Raw genomic sequence first — 26,070 nt, forward strand, 5'->3', positions numbered from 1 at the left:
CCGGTGAGCTCTCTTATACGCAAATGCGCGCACACGCACGCGCGACAGTGATATTATATTATTATTATTATTATATTATATATGATTATTATTATTATTATTATTATTATTATTCGCTATTATATTGTTAAACACACACACTCGCATACACAGATACACACGCACGCGTGCGCGCGCACACACAAAAACACGTACACTCACACACGCGCGCGCACAAGACGTTATCTTCAATCGCGCATTGGGTTTTGGTTTTCGACCATTTCGTTTTTAATACCGTGTGACGTCCGGCGACGTGCTCGTACCAATAATAAAATCGTCTCGTGGTGATGTTAATTAACAACAATCGTTCGTCTTCAACCAGACACCACACACACGCTCCCTCTTGTGTCCACCATTTATAACGTTTCGCGCACGGTGTACCTAGTGTTGGGTCCCGTAAAACTATTATTATTATTATTCCGGTACGTCGCCTCTCGTGTCCGCCGAACACCGAGACGAGCAGCTCTACGCACGGCCACCTTCGATCGCGCGCGCAGCACCGTTTCGCCGAAAATGTCGTAGCTGCTCGCGCCGTCGCCACCATCACAATCGCTGCTGCACCTGTTGTAGTAGCGTGGCGATAGACAGACAACGTAGTATAGACAACTTGATCGTGTCATCTGACGGGTCATCTCTACGCTGATTCGGTTGCATGGTAAGTCTAACGATGCTTGTTACCGCCCATCACTGTTATGGTATCAAAAAAATCTACGTCGGCGAATTACCGTGTTGGACGTTCCGACAAAGGCCGCAGTTGAGCAGCGACAATCTATAATGATATTGTGTCGGGCGGTTTTAATAAATTTCTACTTGCTCATATTGCCTGCCTGCCCTGAATGTTTTTAGCTTTGCATCCAACATTTATTGTCTCGAATATTATGTTTTCAAATGTTAAGTAGTGGTCGACAGCTCTCATGTTATGCCGACGAGTTTTCAACTTCCTACTCATGATATAGATACTTGATTATTACTTTCTTAAAGATAACGTTTGCAACCTTTTAATTTGTATGTGGGTGCTTGTTGAGTTGTTATTAATCAAAGCATATATTATATCTGTAACATTCAATTAAAATTACTTGGTACTTCTCATTTAGAATTGACATAGGTTACCTAGCTATAAGTGATCCAATTTTATGCATTTAAAATTTTATTTATTTATATTACCTATATAATTATTTTGTTTGATATATCTATGATAAAAAAGTGTTTAAATTTCAATAACGATTATCCTTTGGCATTTAAAATAAAAATAAAATGACAGTTAGATATAATAGATAGTAGATACCTAATAGTACCTAATAAGTAGTAACTAAAAATTATCATATCGATTAACAGTATTGACTTTGGAAACATTCAACTTCAATGTCATTGATAAAATGTCTCGTAAAATGTTTACTCATCTGTTACCTTCATTAGGTAACTTATATTTTAAACCCGGTTTAAAACCTACAAGTCTTGAATGCTATGATTTTTTTCATATCCACATAGGTTAGGCAATTTTTTTTTGTAATTTGTTAGATAGGTATCAATAGATTTCTTATTAATTGATAAATTAAACCGTACATTTTTTTTACATTTTTTATCATTTAAATATGCCACTGAAGTGGCCACATTCTTTTAGCTATAGTTAAGGTGACCAGATATAAAAATCCAAAAAAAAGTACATTTTAAAACTTAGGTCTTCCTCTTTCATAACTCATAATTAACCAATGTGTGTACTTTTCTACCCATTTTGCCCATACCATAGCTATTAACGGCCATAGGTCATCTCCATTTATATAATTTGTTTTTTTATCTGATTACTCTTATTTTTTTCCTATAATCAACAATTAAAACTTATTATTTGAAATTATGTCAACTAATTTGGTGTGTGTCAACCTAAACTAAAGTATAAATTATTTTTTAAAGGTAAAAATACCAAGTGTAAAATTTTCTAAGATTATCTTCAATTATGTTAGTTATTTGGTATGCCCATTGTTGTAACTATCTAAACGGTCGCGGTGGTAATAATCAAAATATAAAAAACAGTAAAAACACATAAACACGTATTAGCTTATATTTTTTTTAAAAAAGAGTACAATTTCATGTACTTAACACTATTGTTAGGACACTAGAACACACATCAAAAAAAGAGTACTGTCCTGCGAAAAAGAGTACTTCTGGTCACCATATCTATAGTTGCCCTCCATCCTACTTATAGCAGGATGTGGTCACGTTGGCAGTGTGGCTTCTGCTACCATCTTGCAAACTATTCAAATCTACATATTTCTACACTTAATGGAATTCGATACCGTGATTTTCTGTCTTTATCTAACACATGCCGTGTTCTTTGCCAAATGTACTGCTGGATGTAGTGAAGCAATAAGAATTCCAAAAAACCGATTTGAATTTGTTGTCAAGTCTACTCCACATTTTTGATGTTTTGATTTTAACTTCTCCAAAAATTTAAAAACGTAAATTTTTTGAAATTTGGAAGATAGTTTTAAAAATGTGGAAAAGTCGATCTCAAGTAGTCTTGACAACAAATTCAAACCTTTTTTTAGAATTCTTATTGCTACAATAAATTAATTGGTACATTTGGCAAAGAACACAACTAAAATCCTATGTCACATGTGCATTAAACAAAGACAGATAATAACAATATTGAATCTTCTTAACTTAATATTTCTGGTAATCCAGTGAGAAGGCTTAAAAAGCGCTGCTGTTGGGACTAGGCACAATTAAATTAAAAAACAAACTTATGTGTAATAAACAATATAGTTTATCATGTAGATGATTTATATCTGAGTATAACTAATGGGTGACTTCTCTCTTCATGTCTTCAGCTTTTTGTATAATATATTATGCACTTATGCTTATCGTTAAACCATTACAGATTGCAAATATTCCAATAAATGTAAAAAAATTTAAATATGCACTTTGTAAAATTTCCTAAACATTTCTTCGAACTAAATTTGGTAAATCTTTGTCATTTTTTAAACTACCTAGTTACTTAGCTTAAAGTTATTCATATTGAAGGATTTTTATTTTAAAAAGTATCAAAACGCCTAACCAATCGCTATATTAATATTTTTATACTACTATTTATTGATTGATGGTGTTTTATGTTTACAGATTCTGCGGATTGAAAATCATAAATCAATTAAATAAATTATGTATTCAAAAAAAAATAGGCCGCCATCATTGTATTTTACGGCGGTTGAGGTTAGTACCATATCAATGGTTTATAATTAAATATATTCATAAACATAATATTATATTTAAATTACTAACATGCTAACTATCTTTCTTTTATAAAATGTTTCACTCAGTAAATTTTTTTTTAGAATTTAAATAGTACAAATAAATATATCTATTTTTATATGTGTTCTACGTTATACTGTACTTAAATTTCTATATTCTGCTCTCGTTAAGAATATACCATTTGGCTGACCAAACCTCGTCTTGTTCGTGGATTTCCACATAAACAACAAATTCATAGGTAGCATATAAAATAAAATACCATACAAAAATACCCAGCATTTATTCTTTATACATTTGACAGAATATCATAAATATTAAACATTTTAAAAACGAGAATAGCAATAATTCATGAAATCGTTTTATTACCTTGCTAAATGCTGTATTGCCACTGATACACAATGGTCGTGTTATTTTGTTTTATTATATTAGATTGGTTTTCTTAAGCTGTCAGTATATAAACATATTCAATTATGTGGAACTTATATTATGTATTAAAGTTACTTAAGTTCAATTACTTAATAAACTTAAATCTAATATTTTTATTTAATTATTAAATGTTCATATGTTACAGTTAGATTAAAAACTGTTACTCTAGCCTAACTGTATGTTAAATAATACATTTTATTTTGTAGTATAAAAATGTATTTGTATTTATTTTCAAATGTAATAAGAAACTTTTGTATGCATTTTGTTACTAATATACTATTTTTTAACATATTATTTCTAGGTTGATAATTATAATACTTTTATAGATTAAGGATTAAGTATTTATGTTATTGGTGGGTCAATAACTTGAATTAAATTAAATTTAACTAGCTGGGCTTTGGCCCAATTATAAGAAGTCTAATTATGCATGTATTATAAAAACATTGGTTTCTTGCAATATTTTGTGATCCATATCTACTGTACCTTCTACCTACAAAATACACCACTTAAGTATTTTACTACGATTGCAATAATAAAAAATTTAAAATTTAGATACCTAATACAATTAGGCCTATTTTGTTGCACTCGCCTCCAAAGCAGTCACAATTCACTTAATTCATATTAAGATTTTATTATTAAAATTAATATAATAATATATGGTTATAATACATCAATAGTAGTGCAGTGTATCCGTATTTGTCATCAATAAAAAATATTTTCAGATTTTAACTGAATTACAAATTATCGTTCTTTGCTATGATTTACAAATCATAGTATCTAGTTCTTTTGATATATTGTAATAAATGTCACTAATTGACTGAATATGATCAAAATTAATAAAAAGAAGTTCAATTTTACATGTAAAATATTATGGATAAATTTAATTATAGATAATTATCAACTACCTTGGCGTGATAGTGTAAATATGACAAGGTACCCCCAATTGTTAATATAATACTATTTTTAAACCTTACTATCTATATAGGATAAATCTACAGGGTGATTCTTTTATTTAAAAAAGTATCAACTTTTTTCAAAATATTTTTTACATAGTTTCAAGTTATTAAAAAACCAACGTTTTTATTAAATAATTATATTTTTAAATATTTTTTATCCTTATAATTTTTTAAGTTTTTTACTTTTTTGAATGACAACCTAGAGTTTTAATTTCATATTCCAAAGCAGAATATTTTTCTAAGTATTATGATGTGTAAAAATCGAATTTTGGACGAGTAGTTTATGAGTTATAAGTATTTTAAGTTTAGACAAGCGAGTAGTGGACAAACATTTTGCGGGGTAACCCTGACCACTCCACTCTGCCAATCTAAACTTTAAATACTTATAACTCTTAAACTACTAGCCCTAAATTCGATTTTTATGAATCAAAATACTTAGAAAAATATTTAATAATTATTAATTTTTTCTTCAGTTATTACGGATATCTGTAAATGTGATTTTTACTTGTCGTATTTCATAATTCATTGGAAATAGTATAGTTATTATAATAGTTACTTTAATAATAATAACCTGTTAAGGTTTTAAAAATTATTTTATTGGAATCCATCATTAATAATTAAAAATCTACTAATTCCTTTTTAAAATAATTTATTTTCTATTAGTTTATTATTACAATAAGATATAATTTTATACAGTTATTCATATTGTATTTGTACTTCTTTATTTCTAAATTTCTAAATATCTTATATAAAATTAAACAACTAATCTAGTCTTTAAAGATATTTATTTTACAAGTATTCCATTATTTATGTTAAATTATTTCTATATAAGGAATGCTTCCTTACTAACATTAAATTACTTTATAAATACATTTTCTAAACATTCTTAGTATAAAATATAATAAAATTGTAATCAACAAATAATAAAAAAAGTTCTTAATACTGGCAATGTGATTATGAATAATAAATAAATTCACTTTTAATCTGTGTAGTTTATATAGTTAATTTTGTTATTAATTTAATATTTTTTGTTAATTAGATGTTTGAGTCAGTAAATAAAGATACAAAAAAGGATTTGTTAAAAAGGGCAATTCATTTATTATTCGCATGGGAGAAGTGTAGTACTGTAATGTTTGCTGAATCCTTCATTCCTGAATTACATACTTTCATTTCTCAAGCTACCAGGTAATAAAATACAATTTAAATTTGTTTTTATATGTATAATGTACATTATATCTATATATACCTATATACTTACTTACAAAATCTAAAATTGAATTTTGCTAAGTGTATAGTCTAACATTATGTATTACATTAGAACACAGAACAGATTTTATAATACATTAAACGACATTAAATTTATGGATTTGTACTACAAAAAAATTATTTAATTCAATAACTTAAGATTTAAATTTGTAAGCTCAAAAAGCGGCTTACATATGTATATTTATGCAGTTTCCCTAAGAAATTAGTCAGTATTAAAAGTTGTCAATAATTTGTTGTCATCATATTTAATGATGAATTACATTGGGCTAATAAAAACACTACATCACGAAGTAATCCTATTTTACGGTCCATTTTTTCATTATTTTTAAGATAATATAATATATACATATCTATACGAGGTGTGGCTATTAAATTACGAGATTGCCGCCTAGAAAACGCCCTAGACGAGTGCGGAAAAAAACGAGTAGTGTGTTGGGTATCTAGATATCTTATCTATGCATGTACCAAAACATGTTTTTGTCACTATTATAATATTTGTACAGTAGCGGTTTGAAATGAAAGTGCCTTTTTTTTTTTCGTGCCGAAAGCCATGAGTAACGAAAAACAGATCTCAAATTTCTCGTTAAAGTGAATAAAACTCCGACTGAGTGCTATAAATTGTTGAAAGGGGCCTATGGGGACAATTCTTTATCTCGTGCATGTGTTTTTGAGTGGTGTAAGCGCTTCAGTAAGGGCCGAGAGAGCACTGAAGATGACCAGCAAAAAGCAAGGATGTCCAAATATAATTATTCTTAGAATATATAGGGTTTTCTAACTATTAAAAATCATTGTCATGCATTAATAAAAAAAACTTGGTCTCTATTCGTAATATTAAAACATTGTACAATTTCCAATATTTTAGGGCATATAAATGATTTATTTTTATTTAACTATTGTATTAATTCCCCAATTAATTCTATACTAGTTATTAACAAAGTACTTAAAAAATGTTTTAACAAATAAATAAAATAAATAAATTCATACTTTATTTAGGTATTTTTATTACAAAACAGTCCAACATTAATTATTTAGATAAGAAAGTAGGCAATAGAAATAATGGAAAAAAATTAAAACTAAAATTGAATGTACATATCAGATTATTAATATTATTAAGTGGACACCACATCCGCATTGTCTCTGTCTTACAAACGTAGAACATAGCAAAAACTGTACTTGATGGGGATAACTTTTCTTCCTCTGTGTTTATAGTAAAATTATTAGAATTGTACAATGCATAGGTAAGAACTTAATCTGTGTTATAGCATTGTTAATTTTTTGATGGCACAAACCAATAATTTTAAATAATTAAATGAAAAAATAAAAAATAAATGTATTTTCTTCAGAAGACGTGATACTTACATGTGTTGTGTCCTTCTTACAAGTGCGTGACATGACAAATTGTACGCTCAGCATATCACGTTTAGCTCCTTTAGTTTAAAAATTAGGGTGAATTGATCTCTTATAAAATTTAAAGGAAGAATGTTATTTAGACGATCTCATGGGCGCTTTTTACTATATTTTAATTTTTAAGCGAATTGTAAGTATTTTAAGATGTACAAAAAACACATGCAGATATCACGACCTCTTAAATTCATAACTTAAATTATATTTATGTTATCAAAAAAATAACGACACTATTACACCGATCAAGTTCTTACCTATGCATTGTGGAATTCTGATAATTCTATTATAAATACTGAGGGAATATAGTTTTACTGTGCAAAACAGTTTTTGCTATGTTTTATGTTGGAGACAGCACATACGGGTGTGTTGTCCTGTTAAGTTAAAGTAAATAAATATATCTTCAATTAATTTTTTTGTTTTTTAATGTGAGAATATTTTTGGCCATAAACTTTGATAGATTTCATACAGCTTTAGAAATCATCTAAAAATTTTGTTGATCTCTTTAGATTGGTTTCATATTTTAATTTTGTAAAACCACATACATATTTTTCCAACTAGTTCTTACTAATAGAGTAATTTCAGTAGCATTAAAAGTAAATAAATACAGAATAAATATGACTTGCTGTTTGGTTATTTTTGGGTGCTTGAAGTATTAATATCAAAACAAAATTGGATGATTTCAAGGTAAATTGTTAATATTTTTCCATACTACTATAGCATGATTTTTTCAAAAATTTAATATTTCAAACAAACATCTTATTTCACGTTAATACTTAAAAATATAAATCTGGACTTCATAGAAATTATTCATGAGTGTGAGGTTGTAATATTTTTGTGATTTAAATAGGTTGAATTTAATGGGTATTAAGTATTTGTAAAATGTTAAATAGAATTTTCATGTATTATTATACATTTTTTAACACTTATTCTAATTTTTTTTGTTAAAAATAAATAACAATTTTTAAGCATGTACCTATAGTATATTTTACCAAATATTGAATTGATTATAAAATTGTTTAAAATAAGATTTTACAAACTGATAAATATTATTTTACAGAGTTAGACAAAATCTCGGATATATTTATCTATTTTATCTATATATGTATTCAAGATAAACTGCGTCTTTTTATTTTGTGTCTAGGTACTTTTTTACGATTATATTGTATAAATCAGTAAAACATGATTGAGCATAATATATGTTTTTAGCAACTTGATGTGCATAGAATATTTAATGTGACATTGTCACATACACATTGCTAATATTTTTTTAATTATTATTTTCACATCTTATTATAATACCAAACTTAAACCAGCCGTGAGCAGTGTGCTGAGCCCCAGCTTTATCAACAATGATATTGATTAATAAATTATAGATGTATATTTTTGGTACTTTTCGGTTATCGTACCCCCAACGGTCGGCCGGCTTACTGCGGTGGCGGTCGGGATATACCGATTCCGCCATCGTACCCCATTATATTTACCTCAATGCTTTCATCATAAAAATATTTTTTATTTACAAAAATTTTTTTGGTATTAATACTTTATTATAATTTTTTCTTGTATTGATGTTTTATTATACTTTATTGGTATTCATATTTTATTATAATTTCTTTGTACTCATATAATTTCATATTATATTATTTTATTAAAATAAATTATATTTTTGGCAATTATTTATTTATTCGTATGGCAATGAAACTTGACAATATTGAGATAAATATAATGGGGTACGATGGCAGAATCGGTTCGGTATATTCCAAACGCCGCTGCAGTCGGCCGGCCGACCGTTGGGGTACGATAACCGAAAAGTACCATATTTTTTATCATTATTGTCACTAGAAACAATACAATTTGGTATTAAATTAATAAAAAATAATAATATGTAATGTTTAAAATATATATTATTGTAAAATATATCTATATCTTTATCTATATTTGACATAATAAAAATTTAGTGAAATTTCCATTTACCAAATAATATAACAATAATTTTATCAGAAAATTTAAACTCTTTACATATTTTAAAATGTTATAATTATTTTAGTAAATATTTTTGTATACCTAATATAGTTCTAAATTGAAAATGACAACATGCAGTTTTTTTGTCTATCATGTAGATGTTATTTTGTATTTCTATATAATTTGATACGTCAACAAATTTGCTCTATTGTGTCGAAAAAAAAGGTATTTTATGCTCAATAGTGTTTTAGCCATTTAAACTGTTCCTATATTTTTAATTTAAAAATGTAAAATTTATTTTTATTTTTCAACATTTTTTAATAAATCAATCAAATTGAAAAAATGTAAACTATTAAAAAAATTACTATACTTTCATTGATATAGTTATTATTCTACTACTGAGAACTTTTTAATAAGTACACAACACCATATTTTATTCTTTGGCTCTTGTGTGCATAATTTTTTTCATAGAATTGTCTTACACCTTTCTAACCGCTGCCGGGCCAGTATCAACCTGATATTTTAAGCGCAATGTTCACACACAAAAATAGAAATGGTACGCCAAATAAATTTGTGGCACTAGCTGTAGAATACCTAATGGTAGACAGATTCTCCAGCCTCACATACGTTTGGCACAGACTATAGTGTTAGATATAATGTTTGAAAAATTAAATTTTTATCATGGGTAACTTATTCTTAATTTTATTTGTGTGTAAATACTATTATTTTTTTTGACACATTAACATAAGTATTATGTGTATTTTTTATACTTTGATGACTTTTTTATAAATAAATTAAAATAAAACTTATAATCCATAAAAAAATATTGTTCACTATTTAATGTTGTATAATGTATAGTATTAAAATATCTTTTGTTTGATGTCTGTCAAATCTAACACCCAATATAGTAGATAATGTGTTATGTAAAATTGATATTTTTTAAATTATTATAAGTTGTAACATATGCTAAGAAACACTTAAATATGTATACTAATTATACTCCTTAAAAATAAATGCTCAAATATATGGTAAAAACTAAAAACCTTACACAATATATTAAAAACTCCGAATATGAAAAAAATTCATTCAACTTATTTTTTTAGTTAATAAAAACTAAATTAACATAATTGCATCTTCAAAGTTTAGGTTTCAAACTAGTTTGAATAAGTACATTTTTTGTTTTACAATTATCTCAACTATATTTCAACTTATCCAAATCAGATAATATATAGATAGATATATGATGTGTAATACTCAATGTGTTTTCTCATAAGGAAATCTCAAGAAAATATACAATTTGAAGACTTTGTATAATTCCAATATATGTTATGTTTAATTCTATTATTTTTATTTTCTAGGGTATCTGTTATAGTATTTCTGGATCCTGGCTGGAAAACTGTTGCATGGAAAATAAAAAAGCGAATATCTTCAATTTTGGCTCAAATTTTGCATGCTTTAAAACGTTTGAATCAAAAACTACCAGATGCAATTAAGAATTGTCAATTTATGTTATCTTTAATGAAAAATCCTTGGGGTTATCGTAATTTGCCAAAATTACTTTATGGAAATCCATCTCAAAAAGAAGGTAAATTTGTTAAAATAGTTCAGTAAGAAAAAAACCAACTAAATATTTAATTTTTAAAAATATATTTATTTATTTTAGTTTTAAAATTTATCAAGTATGAAAAGAGTTATATGTTTGTTCTGCGTTTGAGAATGCTTTGTGAAGGGAGGTGTGAAGATAAAGCACTCAAACTATCATCATTGGCAATGGATTTGCAAAACTCAAAATTGAATTCCAAATCTCATTTCGAAGAACATGATTATGAATTTATCAGAGATATTTATTATGCATGCCTTGATAGAACAAATAATAGAAAGGAACTTATTGGTCATGTAGGTCTTTTGATATATTTTTATTTATAGTTAACTTGTTGCACTTACTTAAAAGTTAAATTCAAATTTTTATTTTAGTTAATGAAATATTCTCCTGAAAATGATGGTAAAATCTTAATGGAAAATTATTGTAAAAAAATTCAGTCACTTAAAAATTTGCAAAAAGATATCAGACCAAGAATTTGTCAACACATTGTATTGGTTTGTGAGATGGCTGCTTGTATTATGGTTGTGAATTCATTAAAAAATTCTAATATTTTTGATAATATTGCTGACCTTATAAGGAAGTGGAGTCTTATAGTGATCACATTGATGGAATCCGATTTACGATCTGATATGAGTTACTCCAATATAAAACAAAAAATTCGTACATTTGTCAAAGTTGCACCATCAGCTAGTCATTTATATTTGATATGCGATGTTATTTATAGTGAAGTAAGTACAAATATTAAAAACCAATACATTATTTTTTTAACTTGTAAAAAACTTAAGTCTATTACTGTATTAATTTATTTTTTATTTTAGTCACCAAATTTTCAATGTGATTTTGACTTGAAGGAACACTTATATTAATATTCTTAATAACATTAACACATTTATTTTAATTATTATTTTATGGGTAAATATTTAATAAAATACTGACTATGGAACCACGAGTCACATAGATAAATACAATAATATGCCAATTTGTTTATAAATACATTTTATAACTTATAATTTTGTCGTATTTTATTGTTAAAAGTAAATATTAGTTTTTTTTTTTTAATAAGACGTGAGCCGCAAGTTGGGCATCCCTGGCCACCCCTAAAATTATTTTAAACAAGTTATTTTTTTTTATGTAATTTAGCTCGGCAATAATTAAATCTTGTATGATAGTAAAACTTAATAATAGATTATTCTTTTTCATTAAAATGACGTGTAACATAAAATGCCTTAACATTTATCACTTCATGTGAAGTAGGTATAAAATGTATTAAAACATACTAGTAATATGTCAGATAATTTAAAAATAATTATGTATCGTATCAATTTTACTGTAAAGTCTGATTTGATAGTTTACATTTTAAATTAAATTAAATTTTTTTGAAATAATTTAATAAGTTATTTCTTTACTTTGATTATAATTATATGTAACTAGAAATATGATGTCCTTTAAGTATGAATCACATTTTAAATTAATACCATTGTTGTATATAATTTACTTTAAAACCTACATCTACTTGAATTTATAACATTTATTTATGTTTTTAACAGTAGTACATTTTCTTTTTATAGTTTGGTGCTAAATTGCCTCGGACAGTGTATATAGAAATATATATCAGAGCGTTATCAACTAATATAAATGAGAAAGAAAAATGCAAACAAATGAGTGATGGAGATGGATCATTTGAATCATTAAAAAAGTTAGTCCAAGGGTATTTGAAATTGGCTAATCTACTTGAAGATGTTTTAAGCATATGTCGAGAATGTGTATTAACGGCATATTCTTTAATGCCTTCCAGTGATCTTATGATGAGAGTAGAAAGATTGGCGGTTAAAAGTGGTAAGCTTATCCCAACTAATGTTCCTGATATTTCCTGTGACAAATCCAAAAAAGGATCTACATCGAATCTTAAATCAGTTCGTAAACGTAAATCTAAAGCACATAAGTCTGATAAAAACTCAAAATCTGTTCTTGATGCTTCTGTTAGAAATTATTTTAAGATTCATTCTGACCTCAGTTCATTGAATGATCCATTAACACCTATCATGCAAGAAGACCTCATTTCAATTATCAAGTACCCTCGTTATGGAACATTCAATTGGAATCTAGAATGGCCAAGGATGAAAATTTTATGTCAACAATATTTAGAAAATTTAGATTTAGTGTTAAAGCGAAATACACTAAAGCGATCTGATTTAACATATCTTGACATTGATATTGAAGAATACAATAAGTGGACAGAAATAAATATGAGACGATTAACAAATGATAAAGGTTATTTTAGCAGTGATAATAATTATAGCGATAATGAGTCCATAGCATCAATTGCTTCATCAGGAGAAATTGTTAGTTATAGGAATAAACCATCCAAAAGTCGTTCTCGAAAACGAAAAGTTGGTTCGCGTAAACGAAAGACTGGTTCTCAAAAACGACGCAAGGTCAGTCCTAAAAATAAGCCAAAGCCAATTACTACTCAAACAATACCTAGAGTTGGTTTGCGACGAAGCTTAAGATACAATAAAAGTATTGACGAAACGGATGACTCAACTGTTGGTTCCATATTAAATGATGAAGCTCAATACAAGGATACAAATACTAACGATGAAATTGAAGATAATTCTGTTGATTCTGTTTTAGAAGAAACTGTTAAAAATGATGGATTACACAAACAATTTAAACCTCAGATTAAAAAAACACGAGAAAAGAGAATTATCAACAAAAATCAACATAAAGACTTTGACTATTCATGGTCTCTCAGAAAAAAAGGAAAATCTATTAAAAACAATTTATTGATTAAGGAGGCTCTTGAAAACAACAAAATCAACCCAGTAGAAAAACTGAGTAAAGGTGACAAACTCAAAAGCTACTCTACTAATTTTGAACTTCCACATTCCAGTAATGAACATTTACATATGCTATCAGAACGAATACCTCAACTAAGTTCATTAGATTTCATAATGCCAGCAAATACAGATCGTATTGTTAATGTAGTACAAATACAAACAACTTCAAGTACTCTTACAAATGTATCACAAACGCAAACTGAAAGAGTTTCAAATCATCATTCTAATAACGAAACAGAAAAAAAAAATAGCGAAAACCAAACTAATTCTAATTCGTTGGATAATTTTGTTTCGGTGTATCAATCTAATTCATTAAATAATAGTATGAACTCTGTTCAAAATGTTGGAATTCATCAAGGAGAATGTAGTTTCACTGGAAGTGTATCTGTAAGCAATCAAAGGGTTACCACTGATTCAATTGCAAATAGTCACAATACTGTTCAGCAAGATCAAAGTAAACCAATTGGGACACAGGAAGTGTTGTTAGATCAAAATCAAATTAACTTGGATCATCAACTGCAAAATTCTGGAGAGCGACTACAATCTACTATTGAAAGTGCTGTACATTTATCCTCGAATGTGATAGTTCGAACATCTGACGTTATAAATCCTAGTCATGTTACTCAAACTACTGGACAAATGACTTATACTACCAAAAAGCCATCTTCTTATTGTGTTAAGACACGAGACCGGTTTATTGATTTATCATTACCAGCATCAATTTCTTCTATATCAACTAACAGTAATCGTTCTACAAATATTCCACTAGCAATGAACACAATCAAATCAAACTTTGACTCAAAAGTTCAAAAAAATTCTCCAATTCAAACATCAGTAGGCTTGCAAGTCAATTTCAACAACCTACAATCTGATAGTATTCAAAGTATTATGTCTCTGAATGATCAAGGAACACAAGTAGGAACCAACATAACAGACAATTCGACTAATATGTCTTTATTAAATGATCAAATAATGAATTCAGCAAACAGTAGAACTAGTAACTCCTCAATTGTTAATACTTCATTTATAAAGGAAAATTCATTTGATAATTTAAAATCAAACAATCCTAAGATAAATCCAGTTTCAAGTATACAGACTCAAACTTGTGTTAGTTTACCAAATGAAGTTTCTCATCCTAATGCTTCAGTTATATCCTTGATGATAGTTTCAACACAAAGTCAGGTTATTAAGTCCAATGTGCAAAACTCAATGTACACATCCCCACAAAGTCAAAGAATACAGCTGAATGACTTGAGCCATATCTCTCAAACAAACAAATCTGATGAACAAAAAAAGATTGACAATTTAAAATTAATGAGCCAAACATTTACTGCTACATCAGAAGCAATTCAATTTGTTACGAGTAATACAGAATCGCAACGTCTTATTCAAAGTATAGATAAAAATAGTGCACCAAATCTTGCTGTTTTTCAAAGTTCTTCAGAAGGAATTTCACATGTCAGCCAAGAAAATGATTCAAGTTCTAAATCATCAACTAAAGGACGATGTAATATGAGAACTTACGAAAGTAAAACTAGAGCTCTTAAACAAGCTAACATGTCTGACATGTTCGTATTTGAGAAAGGAACATTGTATGCAGTTCAAGACGACATTGTTAGTCATATAGAGCCTACCAAATCAGTCATCTCTCCTAGAAATAATCTTTCAACTAATGTGAAAATGCAAAATCGACAGTCTAAAGAATGTTTAGATAAGCCAAAACTTTCCCCAAATGCATCTCCAAATATCACAATTACTGGTTCGATGTTACCAAGATTTCAACAAGTTTTTGGTAAAACAAAATTTCCAAATTCAGCTGTTATTAATGACACTTCATCTTTGTGTTCAACTAGTTTAGCAAGTAATCTCTCTTCAAATCTTGGGCCAATTATTAATCGGACCAATATATCAACGCCAAGAGTGTATTCGTCGTCAAAAGGTGTACAGACTAATCATGATGATGACACTATTAGCTCTAATATGAATCGTATACCACCTAAAGCAGTAGAAAATAAGCTACAGCATGCTGTTAATATGTCAAAGTCTAGTAATGTTACGGGGATTGGAAACAATAAGAACAATGTTATAATGACATGTAAAGCCGTTACTTCTGCGAACAATATTCCACAAGTTTCAGCCTCGTCTACGCATCAAGTTCTTACCAGCAACATTGAAATTAAAAAAGGACTCAATAATATGCCTATTTCAAAAGTTCCGAGTACATTTACCACCAGTTGTATAAATTCATCAATAGCATCATCTAGTTCTAATTTAATATATTCAATTCCTATATTAAATGACTCAAAATCTACTAATTGTAATATAGATAAACCTTTACAAGGTGTAACACAACTCCAAAGACAACTTAAGATGTCACCATCAATAATTCAAACAGTGTTACGAAAACATCCTACTTGGCAACAAAATAGTTTTCGTCAGGGTAAACAAAGTACAGAAGTACAAACATCTTCAATAGAAAGGATTTTACCTGCAAATGTGCCAAATATTGTCAAAACTTCTGTAGAGTCTTCAAATAATAAAATATCGATAAATACTATTAAACCAAATCTTCCAGAAACCAATGTTAGCACTTTGATGATGGAACAAGTGAGAGAGTTTGAATCAGTATTAGAAGAAGTAAGAAAAACTTCATTGATGAATGAAATGAGCACAGCCAGCATGTTACCACAAATAAATCATGAAATAATACAAATTCCTTCTCCTACAGAAAATGTTGATTTGCTTAATACTGATAGCAACCAAACATTATTTCCCTTGAATAAAAAATCAAATGTAAATAGTGAACGAGATCGTTGTTCATTTTCATTTTTGAACCAAACATTGTCAAATGTAAATGATTTGACTAGTGATGATAAAGAACTCGTAACAATACAACCAGCTATAATTTCAGTTCGTAGTGTTACTCCTACTCCCCCATTAACATCACCTAATAACAATGTGTCTGTTAATCTAGTTGATTCACAGTGTGCTAAGCAGCAGATTGCAAATAAGGTAAAACCTGTTATTAAGACACCAGCAAGTTCTCCATCTACTTCAGCTGTAAAAGTTCCAGTTTTGCAAAAACCTTTGCCTAAATTACAAGAAGATGAACAAACTACTCAACGAATTTATGCAATACTCGATAAATATGCTGAACAACTTCGTAATTCACCAGAGTTGAAAAATAAGCCAGCTCCAAGACGTAGAACTAACCCACCTACAAATCCAAGCCTGAATGCCAAACGTAAAAAGACAAATCAATTAAATTTAAAAACATGTTCTCAACAAACATCTTGCTCATCATCTGGTATGGAAATGAGCCCCACATCTGACATGCAAGCTATTGACAGTGAGGATAGTTCTAATGCTGTAAGTCATTTTTCACATATTATCAACTCTCCATCCAGAAATTCAGATGAACAATCTACGGTGGTTTCAGAAACACCGTTAATTGAAAATTCATTAATTAATGTTAATGATGTTATTAAAAAAATCAATATTGAAGCTGAAATGAAATCTAAAGTTTCTCAATCCACCCAAATTGTTGTAAGTGGTACATCCGGATCTTTTTTATCTATACCTGATGGCAATGCAGCAAATGTTAGACTTCTTGTTGCATCGGGGAGTAATCAAAAGATGTACAGGCTCCACTGTCCTGTAACTGGACCTGGGCCTGTAGTTTTTCATCAAATTACTGCTAAAGATTCTTGCTCAAACGATGTTAAAATGGCTTCTAATATATTAGGACAGAATATTAATGAATCAACTATTTTATCTGCTTTATCTGCTGATAATTTACAAATTGCCAATACAAGTTTAGGAAGTGAAATTTTGCATAATACTTTACAAAACTTTGATCATAAAACAAATAAACTTGATATTCTTTTGGAATCAATGGAAAAAGCTCAAGTACTTGATAATAATCAAAAACAATTGTCATTTCCAGTAATGAAAAAAAATCAAGCATCTCAAAGCACATTTAGTGTCATACATACTCTTCCATGTACACCTAAATTAGAACCAAATGAAAATAATGAATTATTATCTGAAGCTCAAAATAATATTTCAGAAAGTATTCATAAAGATTATTGTGATAATGAACAAAATACTAACATGAACCAAGAACAAATTAATAACTCTAATATGGATCAATTAGTTAATAAACAAGAAAAATTAAGTACAGCTCTTAAAAAAGAGCCACCATTTATTCCACCTGAATCTTTAGAAAGCAGTGGCCTTTCTTATGAAGATATGGAGTTTCCATCATTTGACCTTCATGAAGAAGAAGAAGAAACTAATGAAAACTTGACCAATATTAATAATAAAAGTAGCCAACAAAACACATCAAATGAAAATGAAAATAAATTTGAGAATACAAATGTTAAACAAACATTGGTTGATTGTTTGAGCGATAATAAAGTATCTAATAATGGAAATGATGGGCATATTGTGAAGTGTGAGGATGGTCCGATAGTTAAGCAAGAAAACGACACATGTGATATTACTATTGGGAAAAGACCTAATATTTTAGAACTTGCAAGTCCTATAAAAAAAGATGACAAATCAAATATAGTGATAGACAATGTTGCTGCTGCCTCAACTGCTGAAATACCTTCAACCATCACTCAAACTTGTAAGTAAAATTGTTTATTATTGTTTCCTAAAATCGTGAATTTTTTAGTCAGTTAAAAAAAATAATTATAGATTAGTATAAATTTTCTATTTTTATTTTTAATGTGGCTTAAGTTCTGTACTTTATATTCTTAAACTAAGTGATTTCAGTACTGTGTGAATCATATTAATTACCTTTTAGTAATTTTAACTTTATACTGGAACTGAACGAATAATATTATTCAAGTTTAAATATCTTCTTTTACTAACAAACTAATATAGATAGGAATAAGGTGGACAGGTGGATAGTGCTCTGAGGTACAGTAATTGTTGAGTATAATATCATTGTAATGGATGTGTTAAATATGAATTCAATGATAAATTATTGTTTACAAAAACGATTTTAAATGGAGACTTGATGCTTCAGGCTTGCATACTTGAATGAATAAACAAATTTAATTGTTTAAAAAGAAAATTAAATAAAAATTACTTTACGGTAAACTTTTTTTTTAATTTAAGAGGACACCACAACCGCATGTGTTGTCTTCGTCTTTCAAGTGCGTAACATGGCAAATTTTATGCCCAGCTGTTCCAATTTAGCTCCGTTAGTTAACAACTTAGAGTAAATTGACCTTTTATAAGAATTAAAGGTAACTTTATTATCTAGGTTTTCACTGAGGCTTTTTATTATATTTCAATTTTGAAGCGAGTTATGAGTATTTTAAGATATACAAGCAATTCACAGTTTTAAAAATACTCATAAGTTGCTTTAAAATTAAAATATAATAAAAAGCCTCTGTGAAAACCTAGATGATAATGTTACCTTTAATTCTTGTAAGAGGTCAATTTACTCTAAGTTGTTAACTAACGGAGCTAAATTGGAACTGCTGGGCATAAAATTTGCCATGTTACGCACTTGAAAGACGAAGACAACACATGCGGGTGTGGCGTGCTCTTAAGGTAGATAAACTTATTAAGAATCTTTTATTTATAGGATGCTATACCCATTACCTGCATGTGTGGTTTCTGCCTAACAAATGTATAACATATTAAAAACTGTTGGGTGGGATAGAACCACTCTGGCAGGAGTGACTCCAAATTATACAATCTCTTATTGTTACAAAATCCATTATTTTAATATTTTTCAAACTTGAATAACTTTTTATACTTTTGATATTAAAAAAAGGAAAACGATATTTCTCAGCCAAATTTCTCCTTTTTATGTTGTGAACGTTTTGTTTCTTATTTATGAATGTAGCCTTGATTATTTCTTACGCAAAACAGTTTTTACCATGATTTCAATTTGTAAGTTGGAGACAACACATCAGAGTGTAGCATCCTATCCAGTTTCAAATGTTTGTCAAGTAAAGACATTTTGAATTTTTAATTGAAAAATAATTTTGCAAAATTGGTGTTTTTTATAAATTTTGTCGAAATTTAAATTTCAGACTAAAAAAATATTGTGAATCTGTGCTCATTTTCTTCTTTCTCTAACCTTCTTTTTTGATTTACACTTATGTGGATTCTTGTGTTGTATTTTCAAGTTTTTTAATCAAATGAAAAATTATTTATTAATAATTGAAAAAATGTTAAACATTATTTCTCATGACCATAAATAACTCAAAAAAAGTCAAACTATTTTGAAGATGTTATTGTACATGGAAAATGGGCATATTAAAACTGTTGAAAATGTAAAGGATCTTCAGTTATTACTTTATTAGTAAGTTTTTGAGTGAATCATAAAATTAAGTTGAAACTTGTCAAAAATTGGATTTGTGTATAAATTACCATTTCTTCTAACATTTTTTTTTGTTTTTTTCCAACTTTTTTGAAACTAAAAGAATTTTTAATTTTGATATATTATATGCACCAACTAAAAGTGCTGTAGCCTGGTAACACTTAGGGCACATGGCTCACTTTCCCCCCCTGCATTTTTTTTAAATATTATGTTTGATAAAAATTAAATGTTAATATGGTACGTAGTTTGTATTCTTGTTAGTAAATTTTAATAATATTCAACAAAAATAAAAATTTGTGTTAACAACATATATTGATGTAATTATATTAATATACTTGTATAAAGGATACATTAATTTATGGTTCACAATCATTATACTAATACATTGTCATGGTAAATGTATAGGTATCATAGTTAACATAATTATAGTCATAAAAAAGGTAGATGTGTAGTAAATACTTTATGAAGAGCTCATAAATTTTTATTCTAGCATTGCAAAAACGATAAAAAACATTTTAACATCCCCTCTCTCCCAAAAACAAAGCCCTTTAGAGTGGTCGATGGAAAAAAATTACATCAATGTAAAATCAATACAATTTTTCGGTATAATCAGTATCCAAAATTATTTTTATGATCTATATATTCGATGCGTACCTATTTTGTTTAATTTCTTATTAAAAAATTGCAAAGATTATTGAACAAAATATAAAATGATTTATTTGGCTTATTCATTATTATATTAATTGCAGTTAGTGTAGACAAAAATGTATACCAATACCTACCTAACATTCTTATTATATATATATATATTTTTTTTTTATTGACAACATTAAACACAATTTAATTGATTTGTTGTTTGATTGAAAATACTATTAAACCAATCTGTTGCCTTCATATTATGATTAAATCGATACTTTTTTGTAACCAATCATAATATTATAAGTTAAAATTGTTTTTGATGAACTCAGTTCTGTATTTTTTTGTTCTCAGATAAACAAAAAGACAAATTATCACCAACAGTTGTTAAGATAGAGCTTGAATCAGAAAATGAAAACGAAAGTACATTAAGTAATACTGTATATAATATGCTTGATAATCAGTCTGCTAACAGTACTCATACAAAAATTGGATCATTGACTCTCTGTTTAAAAAATGACAAATCGGCGAAGAATTGGATTAATTGTTTATCTAAAATTATGCTACCAGGAACTGAAAAAATGTTGGAAGGTGAAAATTTAAAACGATTACAGGAATCATTTCAAGGTACCAAAATTAAAACATTTAAAGATTTGAAAGTATTTGTATATGAGCAATGTAAAATATTTGACAATAATGTTGAAACACCTAAAGAATATGATTTATATGAAGATATTGATGGTCTTGGTGTTGATAAGCCAAGCACTAATGAACTTTTTCCTGATGTGGCCATATTAAATGATTTAGACAAATCTCTAAGTCCTACCCTCTGTCTATTACAAGCATCTACATCAAAGTCAAATGATACTAGTCCTTTACAAGCTAGACGTAAATCGGTTTTATCTCATACAACTACCACTACAGTTATTCCAACTGCTGGGGAACAGACAACTGTTGTTTGTAAGAAAAACAAAACAAAAGTATCATTTTTAAAACAAGCTTTGTATAATGAAATGAATCAAGACTCTAATGATAGTGAGACAAAACCATTTATAAATGGTATCAAGACTGTTTTAGATTCAATTGAACAAATTGATTCATGTCCAGAATCACCATCAAATACTACTGCCATGGATTCAGAAACATGCATGTCGGAAGATAGTACTTCAACAATTAGCAGTGGCACACCACATTATAACTTTCGCAAAAGTAAACGCAAAAATGTTGAAGAAGATGGATTTATCGAATCTCAGGTAATAAAACGAATGTATAGAGGTCGCACGTCAGAAGAAAATGAAGAAAAATCTGAACTCCCTAAACTGAACAACATAAAAACCCAGACACCTGAACAAAAGCCAATAGTTGAAAAAAAAGAATGCAATAATAGAAGAATATCGAGTCGCCTTAAAAACAATGTCAAGAATAATCAGCAAGTATCAAGTAAATCTCCACAGCTAGATATTCCATCTTGTAAGTTAACATCAACACGAGCATCCCTCAGGAGAGTTTCTAGGAAAACTAATTAATTAATTTCAGAGTTTAAATATACAAATATGTTATTTATTAAATGCTACTTAAGTTACCATTAATAATGCTGGAGGATTATCTAGTTCAAAAATCAGAAAATATGTACTTGTTAATTTATAATATCAATATTTATTTATGTGTATATATATATACATAAAAAAAAAATCAAAATTGTACAATGTCATTGAGTATTGCCATTATTTACACTCAATTTGGTTTTACTTGTTACTAAAAATTATACAAATTTTTAAATTTTTTTTAACCCAATTATATTTGTTTTTTTTTTTTAAGTGTTGAAAAAGTACTTATTAGTATAATAATATATATTTTTTCTGTTAATTTGAATTTCGATTTTAGTTTATCTTATTTAGTTCAACTACTTATACCGTTAATTGAATACTTAATCAAATATTAGAAAATAATCATTCTTATGCATGATAAAATAAATATTTTATTATCATACAATAATTTATAATGAGTAGCATTGTACATATACATAAATAATTTAGTATTATATCTGATATATTTTTTAAACACAAGTCTTATATTTATCTTGTTCACTTGTGTATTAAAAGTATAAAAATTATTGTAACTATACCATTATTAATTATTATTAAATTATTCATGATATATTTTAATTTCATCTTTAATTCTATGATTACAATTTTTATCATAAAACATAAAGAGATAATTAAATTTTTTTTCCAATATTTTTCCATGTAAGTAAGTAAAAGGGAATAAGGAAAATTGAATCTATATATTAATCTTAATTTCCAATAGGAATCTGATACCTTTGAGCTACATATATTATGCAATACTCATCAATAATAATTAACTGTAAAAAAAATTGTATTATTCATTTAAGAAGTGTATACATATTTTATTTATCATGAAAAATTTAAACCAATATTTTATGATTAATAAAGCTTTTTAAAATTAAATTTCAATATTTTCTTACTTGTACCCTTTGCTTATATGTTAATAATTTTTTTCTAATTTGATTGTAATGTACTATGTATTATTCATACTTTTTAACAGAAAACTTCTAGTAATATCTGGTTTTAATTTATTTTCAGTCAGCTTACAAAACATTTAGTTTTTATTCATTATTTTAAATTTTAACTAAATTATTAAATTATATATATTAAAAATTGTATTGTTTGTATTAATTTTTTCTGGTTTTGAGTGCATTTTGATTTATTATGATTCAAATATATGATTAAATAAGTAAAATATGATCGTATTTTGTTTTATTACACATTTTCTGGTGAATTTATTAATTTGTTATCTTATTAAAATAATTATAACTTAAATATTTTCAGTGAGGTTATAGACATTTAAATTTGCTTCAAAATTTAACAGATATGATGAAATGTATATTTTATTAAATCAGTATTTGTAAAAATTTATTTGCTTCCCAGATAATGTACTTAAATTGTTATCATAACCATGTACAAATATTTGTTATATTTAAGACAAATAAATATTTACTTTTCAAATAGAAATTCAGTCAAATATGTTATTTAATAAGTATATATATTTTTCTTTTTTTGAGAACAATAAACGAAGAGTTATTTTCAATTATGTATATAGGTTTAGTAATATAAGGCGTACAACTTTATTATTAACCAAACATTGTTTTGTTTAATTTGTAAATCTGTTTGTAAAGATTACAATAGTGTACTATTATAATAGATAATTGTTTTTGTTTATTATTTATTTATATATTATACTATTTTGTTTTTGAAAATTACCAAAGAAATTGAATACATGAAAATGTTTATTGAAAAGTTAAAATTAAGTAACTAATTGTATAAATATAATTTTAAAATGCAACATTTTAAGAAAATAATGTATTGTTCATGAAAAAGACTTAATGTATTTATAATATATATTATAATTATTTAAAGAAAAATCCCTCGTCTTTCCAATATGTGTTGTTATTTTATTAATTGAATTTGTAAAAAACTTAAGTTCGACAAAATGACGAACTACTTAAATTTAAACTAAAATAAATCTTAATGTTATTAATTTGTAATAGAACGATTTTAACACTTAATTATTTAATTTAATTTGCTATTACACAGAATTTCCATTTGTAGCTTTATTTTATATTAATTCTATTTATTCATATCTTAGTATTTTCATTGAATAGATGGAATTGTTTAATTTTAATTTTCACTGTTAATATGGTAATCTGTAGTGAGATTTTGTTTTAATTGATTTTATTTTTGACCACATCCCATTTTATATTGTATTAAAATCTATTGTTTTAAAAGTGATTGGTCATTGACAACATTAAACTAATGTTATTTCATTCTAAATAAATAAAATGACTTAGGGATTTTTAAATATTATAAAAATATAAATCTTATTTGCTTCAGTAGATAAGTAATGTGATAGTTTTAAGGATTTATCGACTGCTGTTCATGTTAAACACAAGCTGATTTTTATTTAGTTTACTTTGTCTTTGATTTAATACACTAAATTTGATTTTGAAAATTTTGTTTTGTTTTTTCTTTGTTTTAAGTTAATGAGTTTAATTTTTCCTATTGTAGATTGCATGAATCATTTTTATAATAATTATACTTAAACCTTATACAGTTACAGGGTTATAAATAACCAAACTTAAATTTATCATATAACTGGATATTTAAATTAAGTATTAGTATGTTTTTAATCTAAAAATCTAGTGTTTTTATGTGGACTAAAAATATTCTGTAACTTTCAATTTCAAATTTTACAAAAAAATAAATTACAATATAGGCAACAAGTTAGCAAATATTTGCACATTTAGTGCAATTAGCCAAGTAGCTTTTATATTTTTTTTTATTTTTTTATTCAATTTCTTAAACGTATTAGAGATATTTATCTATTGCCTATTAGGTGTATTCAGAATATTCAGATAGTATTAATAAATTTATTCATGTTTTAAAAAAAATTAAAATTATTTATATTGATAAATTTATATGCATAAACAAAATTAAATGGGTAAATATAAGGTAGCTAACCTTACACGATTTAATCATGGTATTACAAAAAAATAAAAAACCAATTAAACTTATTTTTCAAAAGTTAAAAGATTTGAAAAGTAAATTGTGCACTATATACCTACCAAATATAAAATCAACTTCTTGATTTCTTAAATATTGCGCTAAGATTTTGAATGAATAAAACTTTTAAAATAACACCATGCAATTTTTAATTTCAACTTTTTAGCAGTAATACAGTATCTATTATACATTGTAATAAAAATAATTTGAAATTTTAACAAGGAGAGGATCATGAAGGGATTTTGGTGTACAAAAATATTAAAGTAAACGCCACTTACAATTTACTAAACATTGTATTTTAATCAATAATTCAATAGGTATGTATTATTATTATTTAAAAATAACTGCAATTTTTCCACACATACAGGAACATATGCACTAACAAAACTTTAATAGGTAGCATACATTGGTATAATTTATTTTTTAACAGCTTATGTTAAAAACAAGCTAAGTATCAGTAAAACTTGGGTTTGGCATTAATGAGCTTAAAAGTTATTCTTAAGTTATCTGTTAATCATAATTATTTTTTTTATAGAAGTCGCTTCTTAATGATTTCAATTTTTCCATAATATTTCAAATACTTAATAAAATTCTATTGTCTCTTAAATTAATTTTTTTTTACTAAAAACTACAGACTCAAAATGTATACTATTTTGTAAAATAACTGACATGTATAGTAATAATCAGAAATATCAAATATTATTTATTAGCTGAACCCGTTCACTTCGTAGTAGCCCGTTAAAAATGCTACCTCTTATATGTCTCAAAC

At 26.9% G+C, this 26,070-nt stretch overlaps 1 protein-coding gene across 1 annotated transcript; it reads left to right on the forward strand.

Moving 5' to 3' along the window:
• Window positions 1-153: 153 nt before the first annotated feature.
• Window positions 154-24,750, forward strand: LOC107166210 (uncharacterized). The gene is made up of 8 exons (XM_015514781.2): window positions 154-694; window positions 3,154-3,243; window positions 5,704-5,849; window positions 10,652-10,878; window positions 10,957-11,189; window positions 11,268-11,624; window positions 12,465-18,369; window positions 21,076-24,750. Exons 2-8 carry the CDS (start codon window positions 3,193-3,195, stop codon window positions 22,245-22,247), a joined length of 8,091 nt encoding a protein of 2,696 aa, XP_015370267.2. The 5' UTR covers window positions 154-694; window positions 3,154-3,192; the 3' UTR covers window positions 22,248-24,750.
• Window positions 24,751-26,070: the final 1,320 nt, after the last annotated feature.

Source organism: Diuraphis noxia, unplaced genomic scaffold (assembly GCF_037042655.1).
Source record: "Diuraphis noxia isolate RWA-SAM2 unplaced genomic scaffold, SU_Dnox_SAM2 contig0001, whole genome shotgun sequence".
Taxonomy (NCBI): Eukaryota; Metazoa; Arthropoda; class Insecta; order Hemiptera; family Aphididae; genus Diuraphis; species Diuraphis noxia.

Excerpts from the sequence above, each read along its gene's own strand:
- LOC107166210 (XM_015514781.2), top strand. The coding sequence starts at position 3,193 with ATGTATTCAAAAAAAAATAGGCCGCCATCATTGTATTTTACGGCGGTT. Across the intron at positions 11,190-11,267 it reads GAAAGGAACTTATTGGTCAT|TTAATGAAATATTCTCCTGA; the intron begins GTAGGTCTTTTG and ends TTTTTATTTTAG. Across the intron at positions 11,625-12,464 it reads GCGATGTTATTTATAGTGAA|TTTGGTGCTAAATTGCCTCG; the intron begins GTAAGTACAAAT and ends TTCTTTTTATAG.